Source organism: Mytilus trossulus, chromosome 8 (assembly GCF_036588685.1).
Source record: "Mytilus trossulus isolate FHL-02 chromosome 8, PNRI_Mtr1.1.1.hap1, whole genome shotgun sequence".
NCBI lineage: Eukaryota > Metazoa > Mollusca > Bivalvia > Mytilida > Mytilidae > Mytilus > Mytilus trossulus.
The window spans coordinates 12,603,506-12,622,149 of NC_086380.1; the positions used below are offsets into that span (position 1 = coordinate 12,603,506).

The 18,644-nt window shown below is 32.3% G+C and overlaps 1 protein-coding gene across 1 annotated transcript in view; it reads right to left on the minus strand.

Moving 5' to 3' along the window:
• LOC134681660 (uncharacterized) overlaps nucleotides 1–14,595 on the minus strand; it is a 117,468-nt gene extending 102,873 nt beyond the window's left edge. The window contains exon 1 of the mRNA XM_063541313.1: nucleotides 14,486–14,595. Within this exon, the coding sequence (XP_063397383.1) occupies nucleotides 14,486–14,556 (71 nt within the window). The 5' untranslated portion in view covers nucleotides 14,557–14,595. The remainder of the gene's footprint in view (nucleotides 1–14,485) is intronic.
• Nucleotides 14,596–18,644: the final 4,049 nt, after the last annotated feature.

The window sequence follows — 18,644 nt, forward strand, 5'->3', positions numbered from 1 at the left end:
AGTTTTAATCATTGCATTATTTTGATAATCTGTAACAACTTTGTATTCTCGTGTTTATACACAGTTAAAGGCTTGTTGCACAAACAAGACACCCATTCGTAAGAATAAATCTCAGAAAGGATCGCTAAACAAATCCAGCACTTGATATAATTCTTCTGTTTATCAAATTGTTAAATGTGTTTGAATACATATATGTTCTATAATATGTAAACCCAATGGAAGATTGCAGATTAGAAATAAGTACATTAAATTGAATCTCCCGTTTCTAAATTGGGTCGTCCATTCTTTTGTGAGGTATGACACTTATGGTGAACACCTTACTGTTTCCAAATGGTGAAGTTGAAATCATCCCTTCGTAAATTTTACGGACGCCATCACGAGTTGGTTGACCGTTATGGAATAACCATTTCACAAATGATATCGGATATGTTCCTTACGTCGTAACTACAATCACCTGCCCTTTCATGAATTTGACCTACCGAATTAGACTATTTACCGGATTTGTAATCACATAAGGAACACGACGGGTGCCGCATGTGGAGCAGGATCTGCTTACCCTTCCGGAGCACCTGAGATCACCCCTAGTTTTTGGTGGAGTTTGTGTTGTTTATTCTTTAGTTTTCTATGTTGTGTCATGTGTACTATTGTTTTTCTGTTTGTATTTTTCATTTTTAGCCATGGCGTTGTCAGTTTGTTTTAGATTTATGAGTTTGACTGTCACTTTGGTATCTTTCGTCCCTCTTTTACACATCCTCTTCTGCATAAAATAGGTGCGCTAAATGATATGCCCTGTGGTGGGACAGTGCGTCGTATTCTTATTGTCAGCGACAGAAATTTTTCAACATTCACTCTGAACGGGTTGAATGTGAACTGTAACAAAGGTGAAAATATGTTTCCAATCTAACTCCGATTTACTAAAACGTCGAATCCGGATATGCAACAACAGATAAAATGAGGTTCGGGCTACTTACTAGAATATTAAATGAGAATAAAAAAATCCTGTTTTCTATGAATTTTTCTGAAATTTAAATGAATATCACAATTACATTTTAAAATCTAGTTCATATTTTATAAGTCAGTTTCAAATCAAAACAATTTAATCATACCCTTTTTGTTTTCACTTTCTGTCGTTGTTTGAGTTGGAACTGATATACCTGGAAGAATTGGATTAATTCTTGTTATGTCAAGTCGATATATAATACTACAGAAACACATATCTTTAATACAGTTATCAATAATACAGTTGCACTATCTCTATCTAATAACAGACAACATGATCATAGTACCTTTCCCGTTTGCACACGTATTAACATAAAACGAGGTTCTACTTTTGATATATTCGAGATATGTTTCAGATTGATCTTCAATCGTTCTTTATTCTGAACAGCTGTCAAGTACTGATCAACTCAATGTGTCGTTAGTGGCCAATACTACAATATTCATGTATAAATGTTGATTTTTGATGACATTATAACCAAATTTCTACGTGTTTGCATTGTTTCAGCACAAACACGACAAGCATTCGTTAAGTGTATACTCAGTTGAAACCGTTACAACCCACCCGAAATAGTCTAACATATTCCTTGTTAATCAAAATTATTTCCTTTTATTTTCCTTATTTATTTAATTTATAATTTATGTCAGCAACAGGGACGTGAAAGACAGTCACATCAAATTCAATCATATTGATTAACGATGCATGAATAAACCAACAGACATAATGAATAAAAAAAATCAGCATTGTATAAACGTCAGAGATTTAATTTTGTACATGTTATAACATGTAGAAAGGGAGGAATGTGAAATAATTTGGCAACTTCTGGATGCAATGGATTTGTGAAATTCGTTGTTTTGTGATGAAGAGCTGCTCGTTTGATTCTCAACTGCTACGGAAACCTCTTACATTGTGACATTTTGACTTTTAATAAACCCCTCCGTTTCTTAGTGTTTGCCAGATTACGCCTTTAAAAGAACAACATGTTCTGGAGGAAAGGTATATCATCAGAAATCATACAACTTATTTATATATATATATATATATATATATATATATATTTTAAACAGTATCTTTAAACACTACACAGACATGTGAGTAACTAGAACCCAACCTAAACCAGATGGAGATCTTAGGTTCCCTCAAAGTATAAGCAGATTATATTTCAACAAGTATCAATAATCGTCGGGCTCATGATAAGTAATATTCAAGTGAAAAGTTGAACTAGTTGATGCAAAACTTGTGGACACAAGGGAGAAATTGTGGTGGCTCTCATTATTGGAACGTATTATGGCAATCTGTTAAATTGATATATCATAAAAAAAAATGTTGCCTACAAACCTTATTAAAGATATAAGATCGTCGGTATAAAATCAAGAGCTTAAATTTTGAACAAAACTTTCTTTTTAATATTAAAACGATATAATCATACCATTTTTGTTTTCAATGTCTGTAGTAGTACCAGATGGATTTGATACATCTTGAAGAATCGAACTACTTCTTGTTGATTGCGATCTTGTAGTCATAACATTTTCTATAGAATAAAATATTTATGATACTGCGCTCATAAACAATACAATTAGACAATATACGTATAGTGTCTTGAAATATGAAATTTATTTGTATGAGGCTAAGAAACTGGGGGAAATGCGAGGTTCTACCGAGCATTTCCCCCAGTTTCGTGCCGAATACAAATAAATTTCATATTTCAAGACACTATAAGTATATTGTTTTTATACTGAAATCGATAAAAAAATATAAAAAATATATCGTAACATATTTATTGTTAAAAAGAAGAAAAAGTGTTCAGAATTTCCCTTTTGGGGTACAATTTATGGGTATTTCCCTTTATAGCGTAGTAATTTAACAAGTCCAGGCGATTAGACATTGATATTTTTAGGAAATTGAAATAGAAAATGAACAAGATTAATTACAGAGTGACATTTAATAGATATAATATGTAAATTAACAGTTTGAAGACATAAAAAGTTTAAATTTACAAAAGTTTAACAAATGTTACTACACGTTGTGATCCAACGGAATTTGGCGCGCGGCCATTACTGTTGAGGCGGTTTGTCCATGTAAACATTGAGGGAGTTGATATGGAGAGTAGCGCCATAAAACATGGAATTAATACGGCTCGACATGTTGGTTTGAGAGCTAATAGAAGGTGCCATCATATCAAGGTTGTTATGTTGACTGACAGGCTGAGACAAAGATGGGAGGACTGTTGAAGCTGATGTGCACGGTAAGTTTGGCCCGGTGGAAGTGTGACAAGTTAAAGATTCCTCGCTGCTTGTATTACTTAACAAATGTGAAATTTTTCTCTGTTTGTTTTCTGAAATTGAACTATAACTGTTTATGGAATTCACATTCTTGTGACCCGAAATTTGCATAATGTCCGTGTCAGGAATTTCATTTGATCTAAGTTTCTGAACGAGATACTTTCGGACACTGTGGTTTGTTAACCGCTTGTTCTCATCTAGCCCGCCTTCAATCTTCATGGATTTAACTATTGCACCCATTTTTCTCTCTCCTATTTTCTGGCGAAGAAACCATATTTCGGAGCGTGTGTCGGCCAATGAAATGGTGCGCGGTGCCAAGTTAAATGGGTCCTCTGCATCACAGAAATTTTGTGGCCTCTTGGATTTATATATTTCATAATACTTAATTGGATCATGATCCCCATTTGTTCCATATATTTTTGGGGACAGTTCTCTAACATCTGCGACATTTGCCCCTGTACGAGTTTTGGTTTGTCTTTCATTCAATTCTAGGTATTTTGTGCCATCAGATGCTGTGTTTAAAGTAACATCTCCCCAACTGAAAAAAAAACAACAGTGTTATCATATTTTTTACAATTTGAAAATTGAATAGTTTATTTATGAACAGTTACACAAGTGGACTAGGTCAACCACAGTTAACAATGTCATGATATTAGACAATTAGTTTTTACTTTGCTGTAGTTCAAATAATTATGACATCTTGAAAGGCTATTATATATTTTTCTTTGACGCCATACATCTATAGGAAGGCGGAAGACGTCAAAGCCAAAAAATTATATAGCCATCCAAGGTGTCATAATTATTTGGACTTATTTTGTTTGTAGATTGACAAAAATGTATCTGAAATTAGAGCCTTCTACAATGTATAGAAAATATATAAAGGGCCAAAATGTCCTATTTTAACGAGAAAACAAAATGTCTTATTTAATCGTACACTTTATGTCATGTTTGTTGTGTATTTTAATTTTATTATTATGAATTATACTCTAATCACCTTTATTAAGTGGCTAGTCTCATTTAAATTTTGTATTTATTTATATTTTCAGATTCTGTTCTGCTATATAGCTAGCTGCAAGAAGTTGAACACTACAAATGTACCATTCACTAACTAAGGAGTTGTAACATGTATTCGTCTGAAATTGATACATACTTGCAAGTGATCTCAAGTATTCTGCTAGAATTACTTATAGAATTAAAAACTCCAAGGTGTGACAGAAACTTTTTATACTACATGTACATGTATGATGCAAAATTTCACTGGCAGTAGTTTATAACAGATAAAGATGTGATACAAACATACATGAAGATAATTATAGTAAAGAATGAGTTGGTATTATGTTTATTCATCGAGTGGATTTATTATGCATGTACAAATGTATTATTCAGTGTATCAAAAGCAACAACCAGATGCAGTTTGTACACTAAATATGTTACACGTAACTGTTTACCACAAAACATGTATACATGTAACTGTGCGGGCGGATAGTGGCGTTCAATCAATCAATCAATTGATGAAAATTGGATTACATTCTAGAGCAAATGTGCATTATCAATTATCATGTGGTTTCTACAGGAGCAAATGTGCAGTAAAATGATCCATGTGGTTTCTACTAGAGAAAATGTGCAGTAAAAATTATCCTTGTGGTTTCTAGAGCAAATGTGCAGTAAAAATGATCCATGTAGTTTCTACTAGAGAAAATGTGCAGTAAAAATTATCCTTGTGGTTTCTAGAGCAAATGTGCAGTAAAAATGATCCATGTTGTTTGTACAAGAGAAAATGTGCAGTAAAAATTATCCTTGTGGTTTCCAAATATATTTTATAGAAATAAAATGTGATTTATTCCTTTGATTTTTTTTATGCATGTTTTAAAAAAAAGAAACAATGTGATGTGATATGATTGCTTATGAAACAACTGGACAAGATTTAGGAGATAAAGGTGTGTGTTAACAATAACTTTAAATTTTATTTCTATAAAAACATACCGAAGGGAGTAATGTTCTGAGACACCTCTCAGTCCAAATTAAACACAATTGTTCAGCCATACTGTGTTGAGGAGGGCTTTTGGAGAATTGTCACCAAGAACATTCTTGTCAAACAGCATGGCAATCTCCTCATCTGTTAACGGCTGGGCCCTTTTAGGTTTGTTGCCCTTGCCTTTTTGTTTCAATAGTTTTTGCTTTGCCTTCAATGTTTCTCTGGTAAGATGGAAACTCTCATCATTATCATCTCCCATGATAGAGTGGCCATATTTGTGGCGCCTCAGTTTTCTTTCTACACTACTTATGAAGCCACGGATAGTGGACGGTTCATACTCTTGGCCATCTTTTTTTCTTACAGTTTAAACAAAGTTAGACAGAAGCGAGTCAAGCTCAAGGACTGGTATAGTTTGTATTTCTCTTGTTTCCTTTTTCTTTTTAAGAAACCTGGTAACCAATGCTAAATCATAAAAGGATTCCTTTGCAGTGTTTTTGTTTTGCTGTTTGTCTAGAAAGTTTTGTACACCATTGTCATCAAGATGTAAAAACTCTTCATCAAACTGTTTATCTTCAAGTTCCATGTTTTCATGTGTTGTGTCTGGAACAGTTGGAACCGTTGCAATACATGTATTTGTAGTTTCAGTTGTGGTGTTTGTTTCAAGGGAGTATTCAGGACATACTTCAGTACTTCCTTGATCAGCCAACATATCTATTTGGATCAGGACATTTTCCAGATCTTCATCAATATCTGGATTAACATCTTGTTCATCTTGTAATACATTCATAGGAGACCACAGGAGATTGAAATATGCGACTTCGTCCGACATTTTCTGGAAATTTAGCAGACGAAGTTTGGGGGGGAGGGTTTATGGCATTGGAATATGTTGGCTTTTCAAGAATGCATTGAAATTGTCAAAAATTATAAAAACAAACATATAATTGGTGTAAGAAAATAAAACTATCGAATCTATTATTATTTTGATTATTTCTATTATTTAACACCGACAGTTTATCGACAGTTTAACGATTGTTGACACAATTCCCAAGGAAGTGACGTGACATTGTTAAAAAGTAGTTCCGGTAAGTAGGCGTGGCCTATAGGTCAGTCGAGGTCATTGACGTATAAAGCTTACGTTTATACGTATAGCTTTATCTGTATAGTAAAATAGCTGATTGCAGTATAAAACTCTTTATATGATCATGATAGTTTAGTTTTATCTTACACCGTATATTTTCTTATAAAGATTAAGTACGTCTCTATTCTCTGGGGATATGTTTCGGCTTGATTTTTCATCGAAATCGAAAACAAATGTTGAATTGAATAGTTGTCAAGTACTGGCTCGAAGTATCATAAGAATGGTTGGTCAATAATACTTTCTAAATGTAGAAATGATAACCTGTATAACATCTGAAACGTTACGCGTTGTATTATAGTATTGTCTTTTATATTTCGATTATACATCCAAAAAAACATCCCTCTGTTTGCAAATCTCATCTAAATTTATTCTTTAAAATTATTCTCGGTGATCAATGCAGATTGTTTAATTATATTATTTTAGTAAGATTATGTTTGATTGCTCAGTATGAATCTTTTTCTTATACGATATGTTTAACGGACACACGACATCGAACACATAAAATATACTCAATACTCTAGTGTATTTTATAACCATGCTGTCGAGTACACGTTGTGATATTTTGCATGTTATAACATTTGAAAAACAATGTACATGCTATAACTAGACCATTGCAAAAGTAAAAGTTATTACAAGAAAAAAGTACATGCACACAATATAATATAAAACTGCTATTACTTATACATAATTCGTAATTAAAGCTATGTTCTATTAAACTCATCAACAGAATATTTGTATCGTTGTTTTACTGTTCATTCACGTTATTGTGTTTATTTCTTTTCGTCAAAGTCTATAATAACAGACCATCTTTTAAAGCACACAATGTGACACAGTGTACACACACTATTCAGTATTCACTTGATAAATATAATTGTTAGTTTCGACTTTGAAGACAAAAGTAAAATACTTTCAAACTAGTTGATACGTAGATGCAAGAGGGTAGCCAGTGTAGATTTTACAATCAAGTCCTTGATATGTCGAGGTAAATTTATCTACAAGCTATACCATGTTCTCAAAGTTTAGCATAAAATTTTAAACATCAAACTGAAATTAGACTCATACAATGCTTTATTAATTAGAAAAAAAAAGAATTCGATGTATCAGATTTATGTCCAAGGCCAAAAATATGGAAGAGCAGTTTCTATTATTCTCAAGTTATTTATAATCAAACGAGGTCCAATGAAAACCATTTTCTTTGTATGGCTTGTATTGAGGATTCTTTGCTTAAATTTTGCGTGTTTAAAAAAAGAACGGAAGGGGTATAAACAAACATTAAAAGGCAGTATTTTAAAAACTTTTAGATGCCCCTTTTATCTCCTTTGTTTTCATGAAGGAAATGTATGAAATTATAAAACAAGTCACACTGCTGTAGGTCATGGTGACGACCTGCATCTAAATACAATGACCAGAAAACCAACACTTCAACATAAGCCTTGAATCAATAACAACATTTCCTTAACTTTGTGATCATTGCAATTGTGCTCTCAAGAAAACCCGTTCTTAGCCTTTGATTTTTGTTCTTTTGGTCAATTACAAACGTATTTTCTGCATTAATTATATTTATTTTCAAATCTGGTGCAAGTCAAATTCATTTTAGGTAATATTTTGTGAATGTTATAACAAATACGAAGTACTTTTGTACATTTAATACCTTATATTTTTCCATTGTAGAAGTAACAATATGTACATTAATTTGTACATGATATAACATGTACAACATTACAACTTGTATACGACATATACATTACAGTTGTTGATGTGACGCACTGATATTGGATATTTAAGGGCATACGATACAGTTTTGATCCTGTATTTACACGTTCATGAACATTTGCATATAGGCTATTTTTTACCTGATTAAATCAAATATGTAATAAAAAATATACCTTCATGTGCTACTTTTTTAGTAAAATGAGGTCGAAATTTTGTATTTTTGCTCACAATTCAGATTTGTGGCCGTAATTTCTTTTTCGAAAGAAAGACATAACTTTTTTGTTATAAAAGATAAACACAAATTGTTTTTTGTTAAATAATCGGTAATTTCTGTATTTTATATGCATTTTTTTATTCAGAAATAACTCATATTTATCAAATGTTCATGAATTGAGGAAAAAACATATTTTTTTACTGCATGTTTATCTAAATTAAAAAAAATCCTCTATTTACAGTTTCATAAAATTTGGGTCACATAATCTCCCTGCAAAATGAAACAAAATGCCGTTTTGAAAAATAGGGGTCCATGAACTCGTTTTCAAATTAAATCAGTTTGAATGATAAAAATCAGTCGAAAATGCATCTTTTCCCGATATCTCACAGTTTGACGTCGCGAAAATAACAAATTACGTTAGCAACGTCATTACCTTCCCTGTAACTGTATCGTATGCCCTTAAAAGAGACGTCTGCTATTTAAAAAGACACAGTTAACAAAATATCATCATATACACCAGACAAAATTAAGACTTAACAGAACATTCTTAATAAAAGTAGTTATAGCCTTTTCTTACACTTTCTGAGAATAATTTTAAGTGTGCACCACAAAATTAGGTGTGCTTTTATATCATCTTTTTAAATGTTATATGTCACAGGAAATACACTTACATTTAATGTGACAAAAAGGACAAAAACTATCGCGTAATTCCTTTCTGTTACGTTCTGTCATGCAATCTGATAAAAAGTAACAGCATAACCATCATCAGTAAAAGGAAGGATGCTTAAGACAATTTCACTAAAGAATCGAAAAGTTTATCTACTATATGCCAACCATTTCATTTAATTTATGTTATCACCACCTTATCAAATAAATTTCAAAATAATACACAGTATATTGAATAAATAAATAGGGTTTTTCCCTTTGATAACAGCAGAGAATATTGTGCAATTCTAGTAAAATAGATAGTAACAGCAAGGAATTTATTTAAGAATTTTTCATTACCTAGGCAGATTTTTCAAATACAGTTTCAAAGGATAAATGACACGTCCCAAATGTCTACCATAAAAGCAGTTTCGGAATATGTTTTTTTCTTGTAGTAAAATACCTGAAATGCATCTTCGCTAGCCAAGGGTTAAGATCCACTCCCGCTCTCTTCACCCTTGGCGGATTGAGATAAAATTTCGGAGACACAATGTAAGGATTTTTATTGGTTGCAGTCAAAACTCGCTGCATCCAATCAAAATGCGCCTATAACATGATCACGTGTAAATGTAGAAAGTGTTTGTAAACAATTGCCACGTGTTTTTTGTGCAACAAGCCTTTACATCCCTAAACATACGACTATATTTAGTGAAAACTTGAATGTTTTTAATCAACAAGTAGAAGTTCCTGTGTATGTTTCATGCACAAATGCATTAATGTTGACGTATGCTTTCATTTCCGGCTTTACCAAGTGTGTAGAATCTAGACGCTACCGTGTTTTTACCTCCAAATTGAAGAGTTCAAGTGCTACCATTGGTCAAGACTAATGTATTCGGAATTGGCCAGATTTTTATCTTCCGATAAATGGCCGAACATTGTTATCACAAATTTTGGCTCAATCCGCCAAGGGTGAAGAGAGCGGGAGTGGGTCGTAACCCTTGGCTAGCGAAGATGCCTGAAATGCTGAGAAAATAAGTGAAATCAGATATAACCCTTATAATATCATTGACAACTATAATACTTGACATCTATTTGGATTCAACTTAATATTAATCCCAACAACTCTTTGTGGTCTCTTCTGAACTCTAATTCAATTGACGTTTGAAGAAAGTGATTTACACAGTTACGTTTATATGAACATCATGGGCACCAGAATCATCAACCGTATCTATATAAAGGCAACAGTAGTATACCGGTGCTCAAAACTCATGTAACAATTTAGAGAAAAACAATCAGGGTTACAAACTGAAACAGAGGTAAACTCATCAAATATCAGATGATAACAAAGGAACAACAGAAACACTGGTCGGCAACAAAAACAAACGCCAACATACACATAAACGAACTTTTGGATAGCAACTGCCATATTCCTGACTTGGTACAAGACCTTTTAAGAAAATATGTTTATTGTACCTTGTTTAACTACTAGTCAAACCTCACGCTTTAAGACAATGTTAAAATATATTGCTAAAATGACGACAACACTACATGACAGATATAACAAAAACACAAATAATATAATTGTCGACACACCGTGCATACCACACAACAATAACGAACATATTTATTTATATATCAACTACAGACACCTCAGGAAAAGTTACGCGCTTACGTAACTACATGTAGCATGTAATCTCGAACTTCATGCAATTATGTTACAATACTCGTCCAAACAATTTAAAGGGACAATGATGGTATGAAAATGCAATTTAAGAATACAAACGATAAGAGATAACACATTATCCAACCGAAACCATAACAAAACATGAAACATAAATGCGTTTGGTTGGGTGCACACAATACAAAGACACGCCCTATATCAATGCACATTTACACTCGGTATAACAGTCATATTCCGGAATACGGCAATGGTGGTATTGAAAGGGATTTCGTTAATTTGTGGCAGAATAAACGTGAAGACGTCAAACATTATTCAACCGAAACCATGACAAAAACATCAAAAATAAATGAATAAAGTGTACAAAATACCGAACGCGAGACAAGTCGTAAAGCAATGCAAACGTACACTCGGTATACCTTCATATTCGGGTGTAGGTCAGGTTCTCTACTTAATAGAGAGACGATATAGATATTGAACTACAATCTAACAAGTCTAAGATGTACTAAAAATGTACTTTAGTTATTTTAAACACATACACACCGTATATATCAACAAATTCGTGAGGATGTCCATAAAACATGTAAAATTTAAGGAGTTCGATTTTTTGTCTTTCCTCCTCATAACTCTATTGAAGCAGTTATGATGACGTTAGTATAGTCTCGTATCATTTGAGACATGTGCATGTAAATACCATACGACGGAGCAAAGGGTATGTTACTGCTTAGAAATGGGACATTGAAAATTGGGAAGTTGAAATCATTCCTTTTTTCATAGATTTTAGTGTGTACATGTAGTCACCACGCTATGTTAGTTTTGAAGTAAAGATCAAGGTATAAACAGTCCTTTTTGTATCAGTAGTATCCTTATTTTCAAGTTCACCGGATAATTTGAAAGCAATTGCAAGTACTGACTGAAATGTAGTATATTTAGTCATAGGACATCATCAATATATCTGAAAGTTAAGCTTAAACAATTTTTAACATGCTTTTTCTTTATGTCTCTTAGATGATTTGGAATGAATTCTGCTTCATACGTGTACAAAAAGAAGTCGGTCAGAAGAATTATTTTAAACTATTTTAAAATACCGACTGCCCATTGATATAGCAATCAGAATCAGTGCTGTTCTTCAGAAAATAGGAATTACTATACCTTAAACAAGAAATTTATATCTACGATGCCCATGTTTATAGAAAATGCCCTGTGTAATGAGATGATTGTCAATACAAATATTATCACCATATTTTTTTTATTCGTGTCATGTGTTTTATCTTTTGAATTTTCAATTTGAATATGGATTTGTAGTTTTGAATTTTCCTCGGAGTACTTTTCTAATTTTACTTTTATAATAGAAAGATTATTAGTTAACACTTTAGAAATATGTTAAGTCGAACATCTTGATGTTCCAAATGTGTACCGTTTTTTATACAAAGTTTTGGTATCCAGTATTATGACGTAAGATTATTTTTGTTTTCTGTGATGTTGATTATTTACCTGATTTGTTTCCAAGAACGAAACATACGACTTTGCTAACAATTTTTGTATGAAAGCTTACTTTTACATTTTCCTCTGTAGCTTTCATAGAAGCCTGGACAGCAAATCTTCGTCGTTGTGGTAACATTAACTAATCCAGATCGCAACACTTCAATTTTTGGCGTTCCCGCCATACTAAAAAATAATCATTATCATACAAAGGCAACTGATTAAAATCCTACAACATGACCGTAGCAGTCGCAGAATGCACGTAAAAAAGCGAACTGTTTTGGAAATACAATTGCAACTTGCAACAACTTATTCATTCAAAAACATCGGAATACGACTTTTAAACTATCCATTTGACCAGTCGCCTTCCTGAAAGACGCTGTTTAAGATGATCTTAAAAGAGAGACGAAAGATACCAGAGGGTTAGTTAAACTCATAAATCAAAAATAGACTGACATCACCATGGCTAAAGATGAAAAGGACAAACAGCCAACAATAGTACACATGACACAACATAGAACACTACAGAATAAACATAACGAACCCCATTGCATATTCCTTGTGTTATATATTCCTTTCGTTTTTGAACTATGGAAATAAAAAGTATTGATACTCAACTTGCATTTTCTAGTTACATTACTTAAAGCATTATATTATACGGTTTTGAATTATTCTTTAATTTTGTTTTTGATATTTACACAATTTTTTATAAGGGTAATACAATTGTATCATTATGTCAAGAGATTAGGGAACTTATAAGAATTTATCCTAGGGAGTCAGTAGCGAACCATACGCTTATAACTGATAGTATTCATCATAATAAAATAGCAAATAATTACAATAATAAAACTCTACCAGACATAGTTGACTTTAGAAGTATCAGACTGATTTTTTATCATGTTTTGTTTTCATGGTCCAAAATGTTTAATAAAATTATGCTTTGTCAATCTTTTCTTATGATGATTACCTTAAAAACAAATATCAATGATTTTCATTTCCGTATCATACGTTTGTATAGAAGTATAAACACATGTTTAAGAATAATATTTAGGAATTGTTAATAATGACAAAAACGTAGCACATACCCATCTCCTTTCTTTATGACCTTCGTTAAGTTTACATAGGTAGCATAACTCTCAAGTTTCCTGAATTAACAAATAATTCATAAAAAATACTTTGAGAATATTGCAAAACAGTCTGGCTATCTGTAAATTTGGTTTAATAATTCGAGTTTTGGATATAATACTAATTAAAATTCTGACAGAAAGTATCACAAGAATTTAAAAATATAGATTAAAATGGATATTAACCGCACAGATTATTTTTCCACCACATATTTGTTTTGATAATGTCTGAACCGCGATTTTTTTTCAAATTACAACTGGTTCGTATAATATTGCATGGGGAAAAAGGCTAACATGTAATTTCTTAAATATGAGAATGGACTTCCTCTGTGTTTTATCAGCAACGTTTAAGGGAACTTTTGTTCAATTGAAAGAAATGTTAGAACATTTGTAGATCAACACGAGAAACGTCAAATAAAACAAACGGAAAACTTTAAAAGTAAAATGCGTAACATAATAAGTTCGCCTATTTGCAGAAATTTTCAGATGCATTAATGATGTACTTCTGTAAAAATTAAAAAAAACTCTAGAATTAAAAATATTGATATTAGAAGTCGGTAGAGCATTCATTAGTTAAGAAACAAATATAGCTAAAACAATTGGTAGTTTTTGTTGCTCCTCTTCCAGATATTTTAGTTTCAAATCAAAAGAAAAGAAATGTAGGATTCCCTTATATTTTGGCAAATGGCCCTTTATAAACTATTGAAGTAATTAATGAAAAGAAAGATGAGAATTATGGAGCAAACTTTTTTACCCTGTATCGTAGAGAAAAAAAAAAGCTGTCCGAATATCTAATACAAGTTCCTTAACCTCACTCATGTTCATCCTTAAGTTCCTTACACATATTCATAAAAATTTATATATTGCCACAACTGCAAATATTATGACCACGTTAAACTATTTTGAGCCTTGTCGGTACTCTTTTTTCAAAATAACAAGCCTTTTAAAATTGACACTATAAAACAACGGAACTAAAAAAGAATAAGAAAATGAAAGGTCCCTTTTCCCTGTTTTCGAGGTATAAAGCCATTAGAGAAAATAGGTTAGAAATGATTCTTTATAGATTTTGCATACAATAACATTATCACTTTTTCCATCAATAACTATGCAATCGTAACAAGAATTTTAAAGGATTTTCAAACAATATTTACTAAAATGTTGAAAAGAAAGTAGGGGTTGGAGGGCAAAAACATTTATTGGCACTACATGAATAAAATAGAGGAATATCATATATTACCATGTTATATTTTGACAAATTCCTTTATCTGCTGTGTAAACTATTCCTGTTCCTTGTGTATCTGGTTCCATACCAGAAGTAACCACACACAATAAAACAAAAGGAAAGCAAAAACAAAGAATTGGTTGAATCTGAAAGTAAAATATGTAAAAAAAAATGTCGTAGTTAAAGCCTCTGTCACACTTTACAGGATACCTCGAACGGACACCTAACGGATAACTTTCATTCAATCCATATATGTCCGTTAGACGTCCGTTCTTATCCGTTAGACGTCCGTCCATATCCGTTGCATGTCCGTTAAGCGTCCGTTTTATCCGTCGACGTCCGTTCTGTCCGGTTGAAAATTTTAAGCATGTTCAAAACTTTGAACGGAAGTCCAACGGATAAAATGTCTTATTCAGGCCAGACACTGCCCTTTAGTGGGATTTTGAAGAACAAACCAAAACCAGTAACACAGAAACATTTTGAGTTTTTATGCGATTTACAAGTATTATTATTGTCTCCTTTGATTTTTCCGTATATCTTGTTTATCCGTTTTATCCGGTACGCTTCCGTTAGGTATCCGTTTTATGCGGTACTCGTCCGCTAGATGTACGTTCGACATTCGTTATGTCCGGTACGTGTCCGTTTCTCGTACGTTGCATATATCCGGTGTGTGTCCGTTATGCATCCGTTACACTTCCGTTTTATTCGGTCAGTACATCAACGGACTCCCAACGGATAACAATTTTGTCAACGGACAACTTTTATTTTCATCCGTTAGGCGTCCGTTCGTGCTATCCGGTAAGGTGTGACCGAGGCTTTAGGCATCCGTTACACGTCCATTTTTTTCGGTCAGTACATCAACGGACTCCCAACGGATAACAATTTTGTCAACGGACAACTTTTATTTTCATCCGTTAGGCGTCTGTTCGTGATATCCGGTAAGATGTGACCGAGGCTTTATAATTATGTTTGCCTAACACTCTATTATCAAATTGTTCACCTCGGACGAAAAAAATGTATGTCTTCATGTGTGTTCTATAATGACAGGAACAAACCTTCAATGTAAAATAATATATGTATCCACAAACCAATATGTATGATTTTATAACTTTAAAATCATAATGACCTATCCAACACGTCTGATTCAATATGATTAATTTGTAAGATGTTATTCGATTTCAACTAATTCATCCATCAACGTAATTTTGAAAGCCCATTCAAGCAATAACTTACAAAGTAAGGATGTATCTACCTTATTGGATTCTAAAGATGCTTGTTTTTACGATTTGATAAATTATGGAAAAGGACAAACCATTTAGAGATTGACAATTTTTTGTCAAGGACTGGAAATATGCTGAATTGCACAAACATTCTTTTATGTATGACATACATAAAGTAACTATTTCCATACTACTGTTGTTTTTATTCTAGACTATAATTGACGCAGGCTTAGGAAGGGTAAACCGATCACAAATCATGTTAGTCCCGCCACATTACTTTCGTGCCTGTTCCAAGTCAGGAACCTGTTATCTGATGGTGGTTGTTGTTTGATGTTTCTATATTTGATTAGATTTTAGTTTTCTCATTTGTATTGGGTCACATTTTGTCATTTATTTTTGCATTTTAATTGATGCCTATATGGGTTTTCCTCATTTTTAAGGCCAGTCGTTTACATTGTACCCATAGCTGCTAACATTCATTTTATTTAGATAGCTGTCTCATTGTATCAGTGGAAACCAAACTATTTCTCTTTTTTAACTTCTGAGCTGGAACTTGTAGTATGCTAGAATGGTTGTAAGAATGTCCATGAAGACATACATCTAACATTTCAGAAAAGGGGTCTGATCGTAATTTAAATCCTTTGCGGTATTTTATTAACAAAAACGAAAGATATATAGAAATTTTTTGAAATGAATAATAAAAACCTGTTGACACGCATAAATCAATTTTCTTGTATACCTTTCCTCAAATCGATTGGTGTTTTTATTTAGAGTTTCCGTGTTTAGATTTACGTTGTTGTTGCAAGACTAAGTCTTGTTAATCGTTAAAAAAATACAGTCATTATCTACAGGATTAGTACTTAATGTATGTACTAATATAATACATACAATGTCACACTCATGTATTTCGCAGCCTATCTGTGATGCATTACATTGTAACAAAATATACCAAAAGCACCAAACAGGTTTGATTATATGCGGATACTTTGGAGACGTGTTCTTTATATGGAAAGCTTATACCATATACGGTATGCACTATCAAATACCTGAAACTTATTTTATATCAGAGTCTGTGTCAGTTAACTATGATCACCGCAGCACCATTTTGTCGGCGCCTTGTCAGATGATTTTGTATGTTATTCTGAATTTGTTTCTGAAAGTTGTGTTGTATATGTCTGTGATGTATATTTACACTGTTTTGACTGCTGAATTCTAATTATTGTCGCTTTCACCTATTTTATCCGTTATGGTTGCTCACCAAATTGTAAATGTAAAAAATATAAGCAGCTGTCACCACCCAAATAAGAGTTTTTGCTATCTATAGTTTTTGAAAATGACTCTTTTTTTCACTTCTCTCTTTTAAATATACCTTGGAGTTATTTTTTGTTTATTATTTTTGACAGTAATGATATAAAATGAACGTATTGATATTCGATTTGTCAATCACTGAAGATGTCATATATGCATACAAGGGTATATAAACAGTAGATAAAAACACATAAGGGGGTATAAATTGCTATTAGAATATCTTTATCACTACAAAACATATAAAACTGTTACTAAAACTTCTGGCTGATAGGATATAATAAAACCTTACCATTTTTGTTTCATGGACAAATATCAGTTAAATAATCTTTATAGATCAAATGATGATGTTATACAATTACGTCCGCTAATTGATATATGATTCATTTATTTTTTTAATATATCTTCATCAAAACGGAAACATATTAAGAGGAATATTCTGTCCAATTGTTTGATTAAACTATTCAATAGCACAAAAACACTTAGCAAAATACCGGTTTGCACGAGTTGATGAATCAAATTGCTTGATGAAACACAGCTGACCATTTATGAAAATGTATGGATGGGCTTAAATGTACTATTGCATTGTGTGGTGATATACAAAAAGAACAACAACGATGAAGTGCCACCATCTTTTCCAAAATATGATGTTGTGTCTTCTTCATATATCTATATTACACTATAAGACTCACACGACATCTAGTAGTGTCGAAGCATTAGCATTAGAGGCATAGTTGGGGTGGTTTAAACCTGTGATCAGAAAACGTATCTTGTGTAAGCATTAACTAGGCCAAAAGAAATGCGTTCATCAAATATGTTCCACGATATATAGAAAAACTTACCCTTAATTTCGAAAATCTTTGATACACCCCTGTGCATTGTCTATTTACATCATTTAACGGTATATGCAATGTTTTCTTTCATCTAAGACATTGCATGTTAAAACAGATAACAAATAAATTATTTGTTATACTGCTTAGCACAATTTATTCAGCAGGAGTTAATCTAGAGAGAGAAAGGGATGGGTTATAAGGGATTAAAACTGCATATTTTAAAGATACACAAAGATCAGTGGTCTGTATCTACGATACGATCTTCCAAAAATAAACCCTCAAGTGTAAACTTCAATCTCCGAACTCGAACTAAACAGCACATACAAGTTACTGTTGCTAGTTATATAAGCTTTATTTCATTTTTTTTCAATTACGCACATAAAACCTGACTTTTAATAAATGAAGTTTTTATAACTGCAAAGTAGCACCTCTTCATCGAGTATTATATGCTGATTGGGGAAGGCATCATGTTTAGGCACAAAATATGTCAAAAGAAAAGTGAACATATTTGTGCTTATTGTAAGGGTAAACAAATTTTAATACAGTTTACATAATAATTCTTTACTAACCTTGAAAAATTAGTACATCAGGGTTTTCGATGTCACAAACTGGTCAATACATTTACTAAATTTTATTATCGGTATAAGGACATCATTCGTAAAAATGGCTCAACATGCATACTTCTTATACGTTTAGGTATTTCAAATCCCATGTTTATGGAAATATTCTTTATAAAGCACAAAAATGTCATTATTCACATCAGAAACTAGCAAAACCTTTAAATAGACTTAGTAAGAAGGGATATAATTACGATAC